Source organism: Papio anubis, chromosome 6, assembly GCF_008728515.1.
Source record: "Papio anubis isolate 15944 chromosome 6, Panubis1.0, whole genome shotgun sequence".
NCBI classification, from domain to species: domain Eukaryota; kingdom Metazoa; phylum Chordata; class Mammalia; order Primates; family Cercopithecidae; genus Papio; species Papio anubis.
In genome coordinates this window covers 128,762,203-128,781,503 of record NC_044981.1, presented here as the reverse complement: position 1 = coordinate 128,781,503, position 19,301 = coordinate 128,762,203, and the positions used below count along the sequence as shown (strand labels likewise).

At 40.7% G+C, this 19,301-nt stretch overlaps 1 protein-coding gene across 2 annotated transcripts in view; it reads right to left on the bottom strand.

The window, feature by feature from the left end:
* Positions 1-19,301, bottom strand: part of SLC2A12 (solute carrier family 2 member 12) — a 66,506-nt gene that overhangs the window by 13,594 nt on the left and 33,611 nt on the right. The window contains exons 3-4 of one of the 2 annotated variants that reach the window (XM_003898158.5): positions 6,128-6,250; positions 1,328-1,460 (exon numbers count right to left, since the gene is read on the bottom strand). In XM_003898158.5, coding sequence (XP_003898207.2) covers positions 1,328-1,460; positions 6,128-6,250 — 256 coding nt within the window. Of the gene's footprint in view, positions 1-1,327; positions 1,461-6,127; positions 6,251-19,301 lie in introns of those variants that run through there. The other variant, XR_001902151.3, reaches the window with a different exon arrangement.

Below are 19,301 nucleotides of genomic sequence, written 5' to 3'. Positions count from 1 at the left end.
TTAGGGCACAGAGAAGGAGCCATAAGTCTGATAGAAATGGAAAGGCTGAGGCCTAAGCTCCTAGCCCAGGGTGAACATGGTATATCTACATTTCCAGGACCCACCCCCAACCCCAAACAAAGAAAACCTGCTAGGGGGAGCTGGAGAGACGGAAGAAGTTCTGAGGTGGTTACTGAGTAGAGCTTTAAAACGTTCACCCGTTGGTTGGGGACTGGGTGGGGGTAGCACTGCGGGGGCGGTGAGGAGTAAAAGACTACAAATTGAGTTCAGTGTATACTGCTCCGATGATGGGTGCACCAAAATCTCACAATTACCACTAAAGAACTTACTCTGTAACCAAATATCACCTGTTTCCCAAAAATCTACGGAAATAAAAAATTTTTTTAATGAGATAGTTTTAATCCTTAGCACAGCAGAATTACATCCTCTATACAACAAAATTAATTTCAGAAAAAAATCAAGTAAAACAACAGTAATAACAGTTTCTCTTTCAGAAAAGAAATGCAGACAGTGAAAATATTAAACTTTGTTCTACTAAAAATTATTACATTACAAAAAAAGGAAAGTGTGGTTTAATGCTTTTTAATTACAATGACGTATTTTTTTTTGTTTCGTGTAAAAGGAAAAAGCTTGTAACCTTGCACCTATACATTGGTTGGTCACAGTAATGAATAATAGCATTACAGTTTGATGATAATTATAAAACACTAACATGTTAAAAACATTCCAGTTGTAGACCGGGCACGATGGCTCATGCCTGTAATCTCAGCACTTTGGGAGGCCAAGGCGGGTGGATCACAAGGTCAGGAGATCGAGACCATCCTGGCTAACACGGTGAAACCCCGTCTCTACTAAAAATACAAAAGAAAAAATTAGCCGGGCGAGGCTGAGGCAGGAGAATGGCGTGAACCCGGGAGGCGGAGCTTGCAGTGAGCCGAGATTGTGTCACTGCACTCCAGCCTGGGCGACAGACAGAGTGAGACTCCGTCTCAAAAAAAAAAAAAAAAAATCCAATTGTAAAGATTTTATTCAAATTCAGTACAATATTTCATCGATAAATGAAATTTCACACTTGCCAATCAAATGCATTCACTTTGTAGTTTGAAAAAAAAAAAGTTTCACTCGTTGGGAAGAAATGGTTATTCTTCCTTAGCTGCATCACCCAAATTAAAGACAAGGCAGGGAAATTGGAATTATGCAGTAAGATATAGTCTTACGCTAAAGGGAATGTCCTAAAATAGTTTCAGATATTATTCCTTTGCTGCATATAAAAGCTGCACTTTTGACCAAAGAGTATTGTTCAGAAACCAATGCATGTAATACTTACACTTTTGCTAGCTCCATTGATATTTGTTCCAAAGAGCACCCCTTTGTCTCAGGTATAAACACAACAACAAAAAGCAGGGATGCTAGACTCATGATTGTATATATAAAGCACACCCATGGCAGGCCAATAAGATCTATAAAGGACAAAAGAAATTGATTATAAATGTGTTTTGTGTGGCTTTGATCCCATTTGTGAACAGCCACTTAGGGCATACATAATACCGTATGTATTTTCAAACATGCCAGCAGTATCCAGGAAAATAGCAATCACAAATTTAAAATGTAGCCAGCTCTGAAAGTGTTACTTTTACAGACTACCTTAGCTTTCTCTGGTGAAGTAAATAGCAGTCTTGTAACTATCACAATTTACACCCAATCTCATCATCTTGGTGGGCATGTCTTTCTGTTTCAAAATGGCAATGTGTCTTTATTAATATAAAAAAGCACATGCAAAAAAGGAACCTCAAATAACATGGAAACATATGATGTAGAAGGTAAAGTCTCTCTTCTCCCCCTCCTCAGTTCCCCTCTTGGGAATCGCCACGGTAGCAGTTTAGTTTCTGTTTGGTGGACAATTTTTTCCCCCTCTTACTATCATTCCCAATGGTGGACATTTTTAATGACATTTGTACAGATGGATTTTTCTTGGAATGAGCTCACCCTTCTTTGCTCTGATTTAAAGAAATCATTTCATGCTGGCAATATTTCATCATTTTTAATAGCTTACAGTGTATTTGTAATGCTTCTTCCTGGATTCAGAGAAAAAAGTGATCATGGATCCAGTAAAAGGCATCAACTTGCCAAGATGCATCACAAGAAGCAGGATCCTCAAGATTCTGATGACTCTCATCTGCAAACCTAGTTTTTCCTCTGACCCCTTCCAGCCAAAGATACAGTCCCTTTGTAGTCATGGACCAAGTCAAGGCACATTCAGTGGGGAGCAGTGGCCCCCAATGCACTTGAGTCTGCTATTTGCATTGTGGTGGCCCCTGACTCAGCAGCAGAAGGTCTAGTGTGGCAAGGAGTAGTCGGAAAGAAGATGGCTCTTTCTGAACATAGGCTCAAACCAACTATGAACAAGATTTTACAAATAGCCTTTAACAGCTGCAGCCACAAACCACAGTTGGTCAGGCAGGAAAACTGACTGAGCAGTTGCGTACTGAGGCAGTGTTTGTAAATGCAGCGTCAAAGAATCGAAGCATAGTAACCACTTGTCGGTGACTTGTGCTGAGGTTGGGAGACGCAGGAAGGAGGAACAGCACTGCAGTTGTTTTGGCAATTTTAATTAAACTCCTGTCTCTCTGTGCTTTTCTAGCTGGCACAGGGTATTGCCCAAGTGATTGCTTAATAAAGTCCTTGTAGAATTGGGTTTTCTTCCTTCTCTGGAGCATAAAACCAGAATATAGAAATTGTCAGAATCCCAAAGATTGTCTCATCAAATTGTCCCCAGTTTTGTTTAAGCACTTAGAGTAACAGGGAGCTCACCATTTCACAAAGCCTCTTACTGCCCTGTGAAATAGCTGCATCTGCTAAAAAGTTATTCCTTGCTTAGATCCTAAATCTGCCTTTCAGAGGCTGTGCTTTGTCCTCTGGAAGGACACACATTGAATCAGCTCTCCCCACCCCTTCTCCATGGCAGCCATTCAAATATTTGAATGCACCTCAGCCCTTCTCTGAGAATCCCTTTGTCCAAGTCAAACATCCTGAACTCTTCAGCCATTCTTCCCACAGCATAGGTTACTGCCCTCGCCATTCAGGTCGCCCTCCTTCAGTGAACACACTGCAATTTTTAAATGGCTCTCTCAAGATATTTTACTCAGAGCTGAATGCAATACTACAATTGTGTCATGACCACTGCAGAGTACAGTTATCTATCTGGAACATTCTGCTTTTATTGATACAGCTGAAATTGCATAAAAATGTTGGTATTTAAGGGCTTGCTGCCAAGTAGAACCTCACATCTTTTAGATCCCTCTATCCCACACTTGGAAAATTGATTTTTGAAAATAAGTAGGAAATGTCAAGCATTCCGATTAAATGTCATCTAAAGGTTTTAGATCATTCTAGGCTTTTTTTGGTAAGTGGATCTGTTTTCCTAACATTTGTTCTAAAAGCCAGTACAGAACTTCTAAAGCTTCACTGGCTCCTCCAGTGTATTAGCTATCACCCTCCCAGAGATGTGCGCCATCTTTTCCATCCCTCATCAATTCCATTTTTTCTTTTACATTTTTCTTTCTCCACATCAAATAGCAGATGGAGGGTATGTGTGTGTTGTGTACATGTGTGCACATGTGAAGGCAGAGGGCACGTGTTTATGTATGTGATCTGAGTAGGACCAGTTTCTTTGTTTCCTTTAATCTTGAGCTATTTCTCAAAAGGTAGGCTAGAAACATTTGAAAATGTTATATAAAAACCCAAACCATGCTTAAATAGTAACTCCAAAGGTTAATTTCCAAAAGTGGATATACTAAATATATATGTATGTATGTGTGTGTATATGTGTATATATGTGTTTATATATATGCACATGTTTTGAGCAAACATCCACTTTCGAAAATTACATCTATAAAGACAATATATATGAAATGAAGAAAATGAGTTATTTGTTTCACAGAATTTCCCACGGTCTGGATTTTCTTGTTCGTAGTCATGCTGCGCGTTCCTCATCTGTATATTAAATAAAGAGAAACTGACTCATTGGTCAGTTTTGGTGGATACTGGGGAACGGCCACATTATTTTGAAAACTGGAAAATAAAGAGAAAGTTTCAAGCACGTGTTTTACCTTTCTTATATGATCCACACTTCAGGGTAGCCAAAGAGCTAATGAGAAGAAATTTCTCTTTAGAGAGGCATTTCAGATAAAACTGGAGAAGGAATGATATAATGAGTAGGTCTGGGAAATGATCATCAAAGGAGGCCAACGTGACAAACAGCAAGACATCCAGGCTTCATGTGCGTCCTGTTGGCAGTTCACACGGCAGCAGCTGCCACAGAGTTCACCAACAAATGACATCTAAATCTCCTCAAGCCTCTCTCTTTTTTTTTTTTTTTTAAATAAATTTAGGCTTTATTTATTTATTTTAGCTCTATCATTCTTTGTAATCCCCAAGGGTCTCCCTTCTTACTCTGCCCATGTTTACAAGTTGGAGCTAGGAAAACAAGGCAAATGCTTCTGTTTCTGATTTGATCCCTAATATTGGGTTATTTTATTATAATATATCAATCTAATTTATGGGGCTGCTGAATGGAACAGACAAACAGCAATGTTTTGTTTTGTTTGTAACACTTTTTTTATGCCTTGCCTTATTTCTGACATAGGGATCCTCAAATTTTCTATACAACGCGGTTGAATTTCAGGCTTCAGTGAAAGTAACAATGAGCCTGACCTTATCGAATCTCCCTGCCAGGCGCAGTGGCTCACGCCTGTAATCCCAGCACTTTGGGAGGCTGAGGCGGGTGGATCATGAGGTCAGGAGTTCGAGACCAGCCTGGTCAACAAAGTGAAGTCCCATCTCTATTAAAAATACAAAAAAATTAGCCAGGCGTAGTGGCACGCACCTATAGTCCCACCTACTTGGGAGGCTGAAGCAGGAGGATCCCTTGAACCCGGGAGGTGGAGGTTGTGGTGAGCCGAGATCGCACCACTGCACTCCAGCCTAGGCAAGAGAGTGAGACCCTTGACTCTGTCTCAAAAACAAACAAAAAATAAAAAAAGAATCTCGCTTCTGCTTCTCTCTATCATTAAATTTGATGAGATTCCCCTTGAAAATAAAAGTTCGTTATTATTACAAGCAATTCTGCCTGACACCTAAACATGACTTTTATTATTGTGGATTGGTTTCCCTTTCTCCTCAAGCCTCTATCTAAATCTAATAGCAATTTACAAGAAACATAAAAGACAGAGGAAGGCTAGGTATGGTTGCTCATGCCTGTAATCCCAGCACTTTGGGAAGCTGAGGCAGGTGGATCACTTGGAGTTTAAAACCAGCCTGGCCAACATGGTGAAACCCCTGTCTCTATTAAAAATACAAAACTTAGCTGGGTGTGATGCTGTGCACCTGTAATCCCAGCTGCTCCAGAGGCTGAGGCAAGAGAACCATTTGAACCCGGGAGCGGAGGTTGCAGTGAGCCGAGATCATGCCACTGCACTCCAGCCTGGGCAACAGAGAAAGACTGTCTAAAAAAAAAACAAAAAAAGAAAGAAAGGGACACGTGACATGACTATAATCAACAAAATTCAGACTGGAAAATGCTATGAAATAAATCATTTGTTTTTTAATAGATTTTTAATTTCTTTAGAAATATGAGGTACAGTGGGGGTGGGGAGATGGAGGAGATGGAGACAAAACCTACAAATTATGACACATTTCGGTGACTTGTAAGTTATGTATTTGGGTCATGATTCAAATCACATATAAAAAACAATTATAGGACAATTAGAATGTGAACACAGACTGGGTATTTGATACTAAGGGATGATTATATTTTTAAGTGTGATAATGACATTGTAGCTATATTTGAATGTCTTTTAAAGGTCTATGCTGAAATTTTACAGACAAAACAACATTACATATGGGATGTGACTCAAAATAATTGGGTAGGGGGAAGAGCAGGTGGGGTTAAAATAGATTTAGATTGAAAACTGTGTAAATTGGGTTATGGGTACTTCAGGGTCATGGCCGTCCTCCTTCTAAGTGTGTTTGAAATTTTTCACGAAAAAATGGTCTTTAGGTGGGTGTGATTCCCGAACATTTGTCCTATGAGGACCAAAGACATTAGAGGAAAACAAAGACTTCTTACCGGTTACAGTCAAAAATGTCAGCGAGATGAGAAGATTGATGCCCCAGTTCATGCTAGAAGTTAAAGCCATGGCTCGTCCTCTGATCCCACCAGGAAAGATCTCGCTGAGCACCAGCCAGGGCACTAGAAGAAAGGGAAGAGTGGGTGGCGGACGGCACACTTAGCGAAAACCCATTGAATCTGAGTGCCGCGCCCTGATCTCTCCCTGCCCTCATCCTGCCGGCATTTGTGGTGGGGAAGCAGGGCCATTTCCTACCTCAGCAGGCCAGGACAGTACAGGGACATGCTGCCTCCTCACCTCCAGCCAGGGAAGAAAGGACTCACAGAAACATTAGGAGAGCTGGACCATGGTCCCCACAGATAGGGTGAGGGGCATGAAGTGCTGGTATCTGACACAGGCCCAAGAAATGCAAACCACAGGGCAGAGGCGGGGGCCACCTGCCTGGCAGCAACAAGAGAGCCAGCTCGGGACATCTGCCAAGCACAGGAGCCTCAGTGCCAGAGCCCAGGTGTACCTGCTGTAGGACTGGGCTGTTTCCTTGTCTCTCTCCCCCTGACCTTGGAGGAGTCAGAAATCACAGCTAATGAGTGGGTAGGAAATGGAGCCAGGAGGGCATGAGGAAGCCGGCTACTCTCCCTTCTCCGACTTGGGCGTCCTGGCCTGAAGCAAGCTGGGTGGAGAGAAGTTCTAAATTAAATAGAGCTACAAGATTTGATTATTTTACCAGACTGGACATTTGCATTACTAGAAGGAGAGTCTTATTGGCACCAAAATTCATCAGAGGACTTTTTATTATCTGAGAGTGACAGGGAACATTATGGGGCTTGGCTGATGGGATCAGACGGGGCAATAAAGGAGCAAATTAACTTGTCTTCTGCTCACAGCCTATCAAACCCAGTTTGCCTAATGAAAAACAGCCAGGAGTTCTTACTGTGGGCTTTTACAAACATTTTTACAACCTCATCTCATTTGATCCTCACAAACCCCAACAAGGTAGGAACTATTACGATACCTCTTTTATTGAAGAGGAAATGGAGGCTTAGAAGAGTTAACTTGCCCAGGTCACAGAGCACGTAAGTGACAAAGGTGGCATTATCCCTAGTAGTCTCTGGAATTCATGCTTTTTTATCACTGTGCTTTCTTGATAGTGGCTCAATAAATATTTATTAATTAATAAATAAATGTGGAGTGTAAGCATCTTTGATTCAGTGGAAAGAAGGCCTTCGGCACTGCCCCAGCTCAGGCTCACTGTTGGCTGATTCACTGTGTTTTAGAAAACTAGCACTGATATATCAACCAACTACATAATTTTATCCCAGAAGAGGGGATGGGAAGAAGAAACGAGAAGCCAGGGAGAGGCCCCTCTGGCCAACAACCACCTGGGCTGCCTGTGCCAGAATCCAGCAGTCAGTCATGCCTCTAACTTAAAATTTGCCTCTCCTGACAAGATTACACCCTGTAGAAAAAACATCTGCTGGGTGTAAATTTGCTGCTTTAAAGGAAGAAAAAACTAAATTTGATTGCAGAAGACTGGAAAAATCTATTTTTTTCTTATCTTCTCCAAGTGAATCTATACAGGGTTACCTTTCATGCGTGGAAGATAATTATAATAAAAAGTAGTATAATTATTATTATTGTTCTTATTAATGGGGAATTCAAAACTAGGAAACCCCATGTCTGCCACACTCTTAACTCAGCTCTCTACCCCTGCCCCTATCCATGCTGAAAGAGCTTCACTAGATTCTTGCAGATTATATCCTTGGTGGAATCGCTTTACTTTTAATGAGACCAGTTTCGTGCTCAGGTAACCCTGTCTTGAGCTTTGCAAGACTGAAGATCCAGCTCTGAGTAGACTGATATCTGCATAATTCTGGTGAAGCCTTTGTAATGAAGACCTGTCCTTGGACAAATGCAAGATAAAATTATATAAATCTGAATTTTAAGCTAAATAATATATGCCACGGACCAACCTCCCTATACCCTTTCCTGGCATGAGTATTTGATGCTGGCCAGGTGAAGCTGAGGGTCCCTACAATCATTTGCTTTAAAAGCCATGAGGAGGTGCTGGGGTAAAGGGCACTCTCGTTTTCTTTTAGTAGAGGAGATAGCTCAGGGTTTCTTGTTTCAACTTCCATCCTCACCTCATCACCTTTCAAACCTCCTTCTTCCCCTCCCCATCTTTCATCATGGTGGCCATGGAATTACTTAGTGAGGTTTGGGGAGAATCATTGCTAGGCTCATCAGAACCATCTTGGCCTCAAATGAAAATGAGTTGATCCTGCTGTGATAGAAAGTGGACCTCGCCAACAAGAAGATGGGACAGTTGCACAAAACACCAGTTGTATGTGCTCAGTCTGAACTGCCAGGGGCTTGTCTAGAAAAACTCGAGATCCACATTGCAAGCCTGTCCTAGACATTCATTCAATATAACAGCTAAGCCAAGTCCTCCAGTAGTTTCACCAGTCAGCGAGCAGTGAGTTGAATATTGAAAAAGAGACTTCCCTCAGTCTCTGTTCAAAAAGAAACTTGTCAAGCAAGCCCTACACCTGATGCTTCCAAAAATAACTGTATTGTTGCGGAAAGAGTCTACTTCTTTTTTGATTGAATGAAGGAATTAAAGAATTGATGGCTTGGTTTATCTAATATTGACAAACTGGATGTCACAAAAATTGACAAATGTTTTGACAAGGATAGTTCAACCTCCCAATGTGGAGCCTGTCAAGTTAAAAATAAGAATACTGAGCCAGGCACAGTGACTCACACCTGTAATCCCAGCACTTTGGGAGGTTGAGGTGAGAGGATTGCTTGAGCTCAGTAGTTAGAGACCAGCAACATAGCGAAACCTTGTCTCTACTTAAAATAATAAATAAAATAAAATTAAATTAAATTAAAAAGCCAGGCGTGGTGGCACATGCCCATAGTCCCAACCACTTGGGAGGCTGAGGCAGGAGGATCATATGAGCCCAGGAGATCAAGGCTGCCCTGAGCTATGATCGTACCATTGCACTCCAGCCTGAGCAGCAGAGTGAGACCTTGTCCCTCACCCCAAAAAAGAAAGAATATTATTTAAACAGTGATTCCAGATTGTAGAATCACAGGTTTTCAGCTCCAGAGAGAGGGAAACATAAATCTGAAAGTATCATGTGCAGCAAGATAGACTCACTGAAAGGGTCAGAGTCTTTCCATGGCTGACCTAGAAGCAAGACAGTGCCAGAATCTCACCAGCCTTGATGTTCTCTGGAAAGATGCTGTCAATACCTAAAGCAGAAGCAGTGGAGAAACTCAGTTTCAGTTCATAAGCAAGGACTGAAACACTTATTCATTCATAGAGGTATGAATCACTACATGGGGATTTAGTGTGTTTATGTTTATAGTAACAGGTGGGAGTTTTCTTAAAATCACCAATTCCTTTTCCCAATGAGATGGCCCAATTTCTCCCCAAGGAAAATTAAATTATTGCCACAGGGGAGGGCTCCCTTTCACTACCACAGTAAAGAAGTAGTGACTCTCTCTGGGCATCTTCTTTATTCCCTACCCCGATGACATGCCAAAAGGGGATGCACATTGTCCTATTTGCACATCAGGAATCCACAGAGCACTGGTAACAGAGACACAGTGAACTCTTTTACAGTGAGCGCAGTCACTGGAGTTCAGCAAGCACTAAAATGATTCTCCTTGACTCCTATTACTCCACTTTCAATCCCATCATTTCAGGACTGCCTCAGCAATTCATAACCTTATAAATGTCAGGGGCCGCACGAATCTTGAAGGTCTTGTCTATGTTGCAATGATGGAGGAAGTTTTGGATTTGTGGGGGGGCGTCGGAGTGGTGATTGTTTACAAATAGGAAACTCGACCGGGCGTGGTGGCTCAAGCCTGTAATCCCAGCACTTTGGGAGGCGGAGACGGGCGGATCACGAGGTCAGGAGATCGAGACCATCCTGGCTAACACGGTGAAACCCCGTCTCTACTAAAAAATACAAAAAACTAGCCGGGCGAGGTGGCAGGCGTCTGTAGTCCCAGCTACTCGGGAGGCTGAGGCAGGAGAATGGCGTGAACCCGGGAGGCGGAGCTTGCAGTGAGCTGAGATCCGGCCACTGCACTCCAGCCTGGGTGACAGAGCAAGACTCTGTCTCAAAACAAAACAAAACAAAACAAAAAAACAAATAGGAAACTCATATTTCACATGGTATTAAATCATCAGGGCTGCCTATCAGAACTTGCCTGATCCAGATGAAATCCACAGACAGAGTGCTTATGGCTACACAGAATGTCATAAAAAGATCATGAAGGGCAAGTACGTTGAAGTCTCTCTGTGTCCGGTTGAGGACATGGACTTGGATTAATAAGGGTATTCAATGGAAATGGCAGCCCTGCCACTTGTGTGTTTCACCCTCCTACCTATTTCAGGTTCCTGCCCCAGTTAATTCCCACAGAAACTGTCATTTAACCTTCTATGCCTTCAGATTTAAATTCTGCAGCTCTCCAGGCACACTTTCCGTTTGGCTTGAGTCCTTCCTAAACCACCTGGCATGCTAGCCCAGGGTTTGAAAGGCTCACAGAGGTCTTGAAAGTCTTGCCAGAGAACTAACAATTTGGAGGAAGCTCTACACTCAGGCTGCAGAGTTTTCAACAACTTGATTTACAAAGGAGCCAGGCCCTATACTTTGTAGGAGTGAAAAATCCTTGGTTTTTATTGCCTTTGTAAGTGGCACACCTATCTCTCTGACTGCAAAGGAGTAATTAAAATGTGAATTTGGAGGGACTGTGCCCATCCCTTCCAACCAGATGTTTAAATTCTGGCCTCATAAGTTGCCAAAGTGGAGAAATTGGGTTCTTTAAAAATAAGTGCACGACTGGGTGTGATGGCTCTCTCCTGTAATCCTGGCACTTTGGGAGGTCGAGGCAAGTGGATTGCTTGAGCCCAGGAGTTTGAGACCAGCCTGAGCAACATGGTGAAACCTCGTCTCTATAAAAAAATACAAAAATTAGCCAGGTGTGGTGATGCATGCCTGTAGTCTCAGCTACCTAGGAGGCAGAGGTAGGAAGATCGAGGCTGCAGTGAGTGATCTTTTAATTTTAAAATCAAATTAAAAATATAATCTTAAATTGAAATTTCTTTTTATTTAAGAGCTTCCAAGAGTTTTTCTGAATTAAGTTATTAACCAGAGATCGAGGCTGCAGTGAGCCATGATCATGCCACTGCACTCTAGCCCAGGCATCAGAGTGATACCCTGTCTCGAAAAAAAAAAAAAATAGGCCAGGGGAGGTGGCTCATGCCTGTAATTCCAGCACTTTGGGAGCCTGAGGTGGGCGGATCACCTAAGCTCAGGAGTTTGAGACCAGCCTGGCCAGCATTGTGAAACCCCATCTCTACTAAAAATACAAAACCTTAGACAAGCGTGGTAGACAAGCCTGTAGTCCCCGCTACTGTGGAATCCCGCTAAGGCAGGAGAATCACTTGAGCCCAGGAGGTGGAAGTTGCAGTGAGCCGAGATCACACCACTGTACTCCAGCCTAGGAGACAGAGCTAGGCTGTCTCCCCAAAAATAAATAAATAATAAATAAATAAATAAACCCCACTATAGGATACCATCCCCAACATTGGCAGTCATGTGGTTGCTTTAATTTCTTTTTCTATTTTGCATTCTCAGTCTCCCTGAGTCATATCCACTCATGGCCTTTTGTAAAAGAAATACTTTTTCAAGAATATTATCTTGGATTACTTAAATTACAAACTAAAAAAGGCAATTAAATAAAGGCTCAATGTTCTCTAATCTTTCTGCCTAAAGATTTCTAGTCAAAACCAACTGAAATGATTTTTCAAAAAAATATACAAAGGGAAATTGGACTAAATGGAGTAACCCTCAATAATGAATGCTAGAGTCAAAAATGGAACTCTTTTGTGAGCAGGCACCAATTGGGGATAAGAGAGAACTATGGCAGTGATCTTCAAACTCTCTTGCTTGAGCGGCCTGGAATTTAAAAAACAATTTTCTTTAATTTATAAGCCAACAGCTAACATTTTTCACCATAAATTTAAATAATAGCAAAGGATGCAATTTGTATTTTATTTAAATTCTAACATTTAACGTAGAATAGTTGTATTACTCTTTTAAATGTTTCCTGTGGAATTCAAATACCATGCCTATTTGATAGCCATTGTCCTCCATTTAAAAAATTTTAGGAACAGGCCAGTGCAGTGGCTTACTCCTACAATTCCAGTGCTTTAGGAGGCTGAGGCAGGAGGATCCCTTGAGACCAGGAGTTTGAGACAAGCCTGGGCAACATAACTAGACTCTTTCTCTACAAAAAAATTTTAAAAACATAGCCAGGAATAGTGGTGCATGCCTGTAGTCCTAGCTACTCAGAGGGCAAAGGCAGGAGGATGGCTTGAACCCAGAAGTTTGAGGATGCAGTGAGCTATGATCAGTCACACCATTACACTCCAGCCTAGGCAACAGAGCAAGACCTTGTCTCTTAGAAAGTAAATAAATAAATAAATAAATAAGTAGTATAGGAACAAGGTATTTAATAGAAAGTTTACATTGTTTCTTTTTCACTTGAACTTAGTATTTTACTCTACTGTACTGCATTTTTAATCTGGAAAGTCTTTTATTGATCATCCCATCATACATCTCTCAAAAAAACTATGACCTTAGGTTGGGCGTAGTGGCTCATGCCTGTAATCCTAGCTACTTGGGAGGCTGAGGCACAAAAATTGCTTGAACACGGGAGGTGGAGGTTGCAGTGAGCCAAGATTGCATCATTGCATTCCAACCTGGGTGACAAGAGTGAAACTCTGTCTCAAACAATAATATTAATTATAATAATAATTTTTTAAAATATGACCTTAAATTGAAATTTTTTATTTACTCTAAGAGCTTCTAAGAATTTGTCTGAATTAAACTATTAACATAATAATTACTATAAATGGATCAAAATTATAAAAGTATCTTACATATTTTAGAAATGATTATTAAACAGGAAAAATGAAAATATATTAGAAATACCTCTCAATTAGATGGATGGGGAGTTTTTTTCTTTATTTTGTATCTGTGGTTGAATGTCACTTATTTCTAGAATAACATGATACAGTTCTACTTTTTAAATGGATGAAAATTATTGTTCTCAAGAATAATTAAAATATGTGGAGTTGAAAAATTTTTGTAATAGAAGAATTAAAGAATTAAGTAATAGAAGTTATTTGTAATAATATAGTGCTGATAAATTATCAGAAATATCTTGACTTCTAAAATGATGATTATCTAAGCTTTAGACTCATTTTTGAACACCTACACCAATATTTCCAGTTGTCTTTTTGATTAGCATTCTCAGGTTTTTACAATTTTGAATATGTATCAAAATAATATTTCTGACAGTAACAAGTGTGCTTTTTTTCAAGTGGGAGAACAGTTATAACTGGGGAGATGCAGAAGGAGAAATATCAAAGAACAGATTTTTTTGAACCTGAGTCTCTGGAAATTGATTTGCTTTGAATTATCATGGAAGAAGAACGCTTCAGAAAGTAAACTCCCTAGAGCCGTGGTCCCCAACCTTTCTGGCACCAGGGACTGGTTTCATGGAAGACAATTTTTCCACAGACGGGGGCAGGGGGGATGGTTTTGAGATGATTCAAGTACATGACATTTATCATTAGATTCTCATAAGGAGCATGCAACCCACATCCCTCACACGGGCAGTTCACACTAGGGTTTGCCCTCCTATGAGACCCTAATGCTGCAGCTGGTTTGACAGGAGGTAGAGCTCAGCTTCACTTGCTCACCCACAGCTCACCTCCTGCTGTGCAGCTGGGTCTCTAACAGGCCACAGACCTGTACCGGTCCAGTCCATGGTCCAGGAGTTGGGAACCCCTACCCTGGAGCATGCATACTCCAGTTTGAAGACCATTGAACTAATAGTTCAAAATGCCAAGCCAAAAGGGAAGGCGCTGCAAGAAATTAGTCTTTTCTAGTTTGAACTATAACTTAAATGTCATGGCTTCGGAGATAATATTTGATGTACATTTTTCATTATTGATACTTTAATTAGGATAGTATTATAGTTTCAAGTGTTGCAAATTATCCTTGAAAAATTCTTAACATTGAGTCATGGAAAACAGTAAAGTAACACATGAATACTTGTGTTTATTAAGATAGTATTAAAACCTTAGCCTGACACTTTAACATCTTTTACAGTCCAATATTTATCATTTTCAAGGTCATAGAACTATAATTAGAGTATTAAACTGAGAGGTAAGTTAAACACCGATGTATCATGTGAGCAGTTGCCCATGGTGACAGGATTGATGGTGTCATTTTGCCATAATTCTAGCTGTGCTTATGCTACAAAAATGTAGTTTTAAACTCTTTGGTTCTATTAGGTATTACTGCTGCATCATCTAACTCCAAAAGGAAAAACAGGATTTAATTAGCTAAGTGCACATATTTCTTTAAGTTTTTCCTGGTTGTTTGGATGCAAAGTTAGTGCAAAACCACATGGATGCCATTTTCCATATAATAATTCACCATTCCAGTCACTCTAAATGACCTTTGACTTAATTAGTTGAGAAAAATGAACAGTGTTTGTGTAAATATTGGTGATAACTGAAACTTAAGATTTAAAGGGAAAAATAAGATTTGAAAGATCTTAAAGGTAGATGCACAACGTAAACTCATTACGTGACTATTACTGTATAATGGCTGCATTTAATAATAAAACTCTCCTGTTAACACTTTTACACTGTTGGACACATGTGGGTGGTGGGGACCAACACACATACTGGGGCCTGTCGAAGGAGTGTGTGGGGGGAGGGAGAGCATCAGGAAGAATAGCAAATGGATGCTGGGCTTAATACCTAGGTGATGGGATGATCTGTGCAGCAAACCACCATGGCACACATTTACCTATTGCAACAAACCTCCACATTCTGCATGTGTACCCCTGAACTTAAAATAAAAGTTGGAAATAAATATATATTTAAAAAATAAATAATCCTCTCTTGTTCAAAAAATAACAGTGTCTGAAATTGCCTTTTCTCTAAAGATATGTAATTATCCCATAAGAATGGTGGAAGAGCCAGATTAGCAGGAAAAAAGCCTTTGACTGTGGTGGTTCTGCATATTAGGACCTGGAGCCTTGGAGAAAATCTGAAGAATACCAGAATCTTTTTTGAAACACCTGTGCTTCTGCAATGTCAGCCTCTTTGCCTGAAACCCAGTAGGTCTTGAAATGAAGCCACTAAGTAAACTTCCAAATTAGAACCTGCTGCTCCACATCCTTGGAACTGTCATAATCTTTAGCTGTGCAAATATCACATGAACAAATTTTTTTTAAGAGCCAGAGTTATTTGTTTAAATCTAAGTTTAAATTTTATGGCAGATGACTCATGCTTCCAACATTGATACCCACCCTCCAATAGGCTGGTTCCGCTCCATAAAACCAAACAGAACAAAAAGTTAGGCTCTATGGTCTTTGAGTTTTTCAAAATTCTAGTTTGTTGTTTCGAATAGAAAGAAAGACATCTGAGTTTTAGTATGTTTGGGTTGGGAGCCAGTTCTCCATGGGTCTCTCACATTTCTTCATGTCTTGTGGGAAAAGGCACTGACAGCTCTAAGCTGTCTTTCCAAGGCTGTTTGTATAATAGCCTTGTTGTAGGCTGCATAATAAATAGTCTTGGAGATAGAGATAGTGTCACCCTCTGGAACAAACGGCAAGTTTGTTGACTGTCCGCTAAAGATAACATCTCCAAGAAAAAATTACAAAGAATAAAAATAAATAAATAAATAAAATGTCTCCCTCTGGGGAAGACATCAGGATGACTTAGTCTCTATTATAAAAAATGTGGGTTTGCTAGGCTGGGGTGTTCCCTCAAAAAAGAAAATATATGCAGGTGTCATCTGACCCCCTTCACGTTAATCTGTATTGCGGCTTGGAGAACCTGGGCAAGTGTTGATATTCTGGCTATTGCTTTGCTATGGATAATAAACTACCCTTTGTCTCTGACCAAGGACTCTTGTGTTTTTTGTCAACATCATTAAACTGTGACAGGCTAACTTGTTAGCTTGCAAGTGGGGTAAAATCTCAGCCCCTTACACTTATTGACAGCTTGATTACTTGTGGCTATGGTATGATTTTTCTACAAAGATCTTTGAGTACTGTTATCAACTTTAGATTGCCCATTCACATCTGAGAGATTTAATGTGATTCTTCAGGCTGAGATGATCCATTGAAATATTTCTATAAACTCTAATGTTTAATTAGGTAAGCAAAAACACTTCCCTCCCAGATTCCAGCTTTAGATTGTCACATATTTCTCTTAGGAGAACCATGAAGGAATTTCCTCCAATCTTTTTGGTAAAGAGTCAAGTTTAAAAACATTCAATTACATGAAACCAAGGTAGGAATAATTATCCTACCTGGGATGGGCTCTTCTCAATCTTTTTGTCAGAGGAAGCTGGGTCTCATATTTGGAGAAAAACATGGAAAAACTTAAAATAAATTTTGTCTAACACTGTACATTTTTTAAAATGGTCTTCATTTTAGTGAATCTAAAACATGAAACTTCTTCAGTCACCAAATATTGGAGATGGCCTTGCATCCTCAATTTAGTAGCTTTACTCAGAAATAATTTTTGGCCAAATGTGTGTGAGGTTCCACACAAGCCATATTCACCTCTCATTCCCTGGATATTAGGTCAGAGTCATACCAGAGGAGATCAGGATATCCAGCCCCAGACTAGGGAGCTCTGCCTTAATTATGGAAGCTGAAAGAGTTCTAGTAAGAATTTTTTTATTCATCCAACAAATATTTATTGATCCCCAGTTGTGGGCCGGGTGCCATGTTAGGCCTAGAGAAGCCAATGTGAACAGGGCAGAGTTGATGTTTGCACAGGACATATAGTCTAAATTCTTTGCACCAACTTAGAAGAGTGGACATTTAGGCCGGGTGCGGTGGCTTACGCCTGTAATCCCAGCACTTTGGGAGGCCGAGGCAGGCAGATCATGAAGTCAGGAAACCGAGACCATCCTGGCTAACATGATGAAACCCCGTCTCTACTAAAAATACAAAAAATGAGCTGGGTGTGGTGATGGGCGCCTGTAGTCCCTGCTACTCGGGAGGCTGAGGCAGAACAGCGTGAACCTGGAAGGCAGAGCTTGCAGTGAGCCGAGATCGTGCCACTGCACTCCAGCCTGGGCGACAGAGCGAGACTCTGTCTCCAAAAAAAAAAAAAAAAAAAAAAGAAGAATGGACATTTGTCTGTTTCTCAGCCTGTATCTCACTTTTCCTCTTCTTTTACCAAAGCTTCATGATTTTCTGTAAAACCTGTCTGGTTTCCTAGGAAGCCCTCTGGACTGCAGGTGACCTAGGATTGAACTAGACTTCTCAAAGCCACAATCTGGTCTCTGTGGTCCTGACTCAGCTGGATTTATGTGTAGAGGGAGGGAAAGAAGACCACAACATCGTAAATCAATAAAGGGCTTGAAGCACTTCCTCTGTGTCCCAGAGTGACTTAAGCAAAATGCCTGTTGAAGTCAGTGCTGGCATTATCAGAACTGTTCACCTCATGTCTAGACCACAGCCAGACATTTAATAACATTAATGACTAAGTGTATGAAGTCCATGCCACACACCATGCACTGAACTAGGGGCACGTTATACAGATTCCTTCATTTAACTCCACAATTAGGCCATCAAGTGAATACAACTGCCCTGTTTTCCAGATAAGAAAACTGAAAGCTAGAGAGAGCAACAGACTTGCCCTAAGTCCTACACGGTGGTGCCAGATTCAAGGCCAGGCAGTCCAATGGCAAAGTCTGGTCCAAATTCAAACATGATGGCTTTCTTGCAGCTCTTCTCACCCTTCAAGCTCATGTCCTCAAAGCCATCTGACCTGCTATTAGCCCTGCTTCAAGACCCCCTCCTCCGAGATTGTCACACTGCTTTCTTCATCAAACCTTGGTCCAAATGTTACCACCTCAGAAACGCCTTCTGTCACTATCATATTGGAAATAACCCTCCTCCAAGCATGCCCTTTCACTTACCCTCTTGTATTTTTCTTTATCACTCTTACCTCCACCTAAATTTTAACACTTCTGTCTCCTGAAACTGTATCATAGGTGTGTTCATTTTTTTTTCTTTTTGCCTGTCCCCATCACTAGCTCGTGAAGATAAGATAAGGATCTCCAGCACCTGGTACTGTGCCTGCCATGTCGTGGGTGGGCAAGACACATGTGCTGGATGTGTGAGTGAATCAATGAATCCCTACCACTTCTCTCTCTATCTTTTCTTTCTGCTCACTCTAAGATGTTTTCTTGCTGCAATTTCTGCCCATTTGAGTCCTCAGAGTTGGTAGAAGAGATCAGGGGAGATTATTTGGTGTCATCTGTCACTTGAATATGTGAATACAAAAGTAGCTGAAGGATGACAGTCACAGCTTTATTACCTAACTTCATATGTGACCTTGGGAAGAATGCTTTCCATCTGCTCACCGTGAAAAATTATTCATCATGAGATGAAAGAAGAGGTCAATTAATTAATTTATGGGCATATGAATTTTTGGATAAAAAGCCCTAATAATTATCATTTAAAAAAGTCACACATATTTTTCTGAGTTACAGTGGCTATTTTAAGGAGGGCTGGGTTTCTACACAAGTATCACCTCACATGAACTCATGAAATAATAACATTATGCCTTGGGTTTTGGCTCATCTTGACTTGACTTGTGAAGCATGAATACAAAAATCTTCGCATTGTTCTGTGTCTTCACAATGTCAAGAATTTGTGATTCTATGTTGTGAAAGAACCATGTCAGAAAAATTCTGTTATTAAAGGGAACTAAAGTGATTATCAAGAGCACCCCAGAAACAGTGGAGAGTTGAGGTAAGATTTTGAACATATTTGAAGTGAAAGATAAGATATGGACAACAGAGTGCTTAATAAGTATGTATCCTGATTTTATTTGATGTAAGAGTTTTAATGTTAGCTACAGAAAAATGGAAGGGAGTGGCTCTTAGCCTCTCTGGGGCCATGAACCTCTTCGGTAGGCTGGTGAAGCCTATGGACCTCTTCTTAGAATAATATTTTAAATGCATTCTAAAATTACATAAGATGTTGGGTGCAATGGCTATATAATCCCAGCACTTTGGGAGGCCAAGGCAAGTGGATCACTTG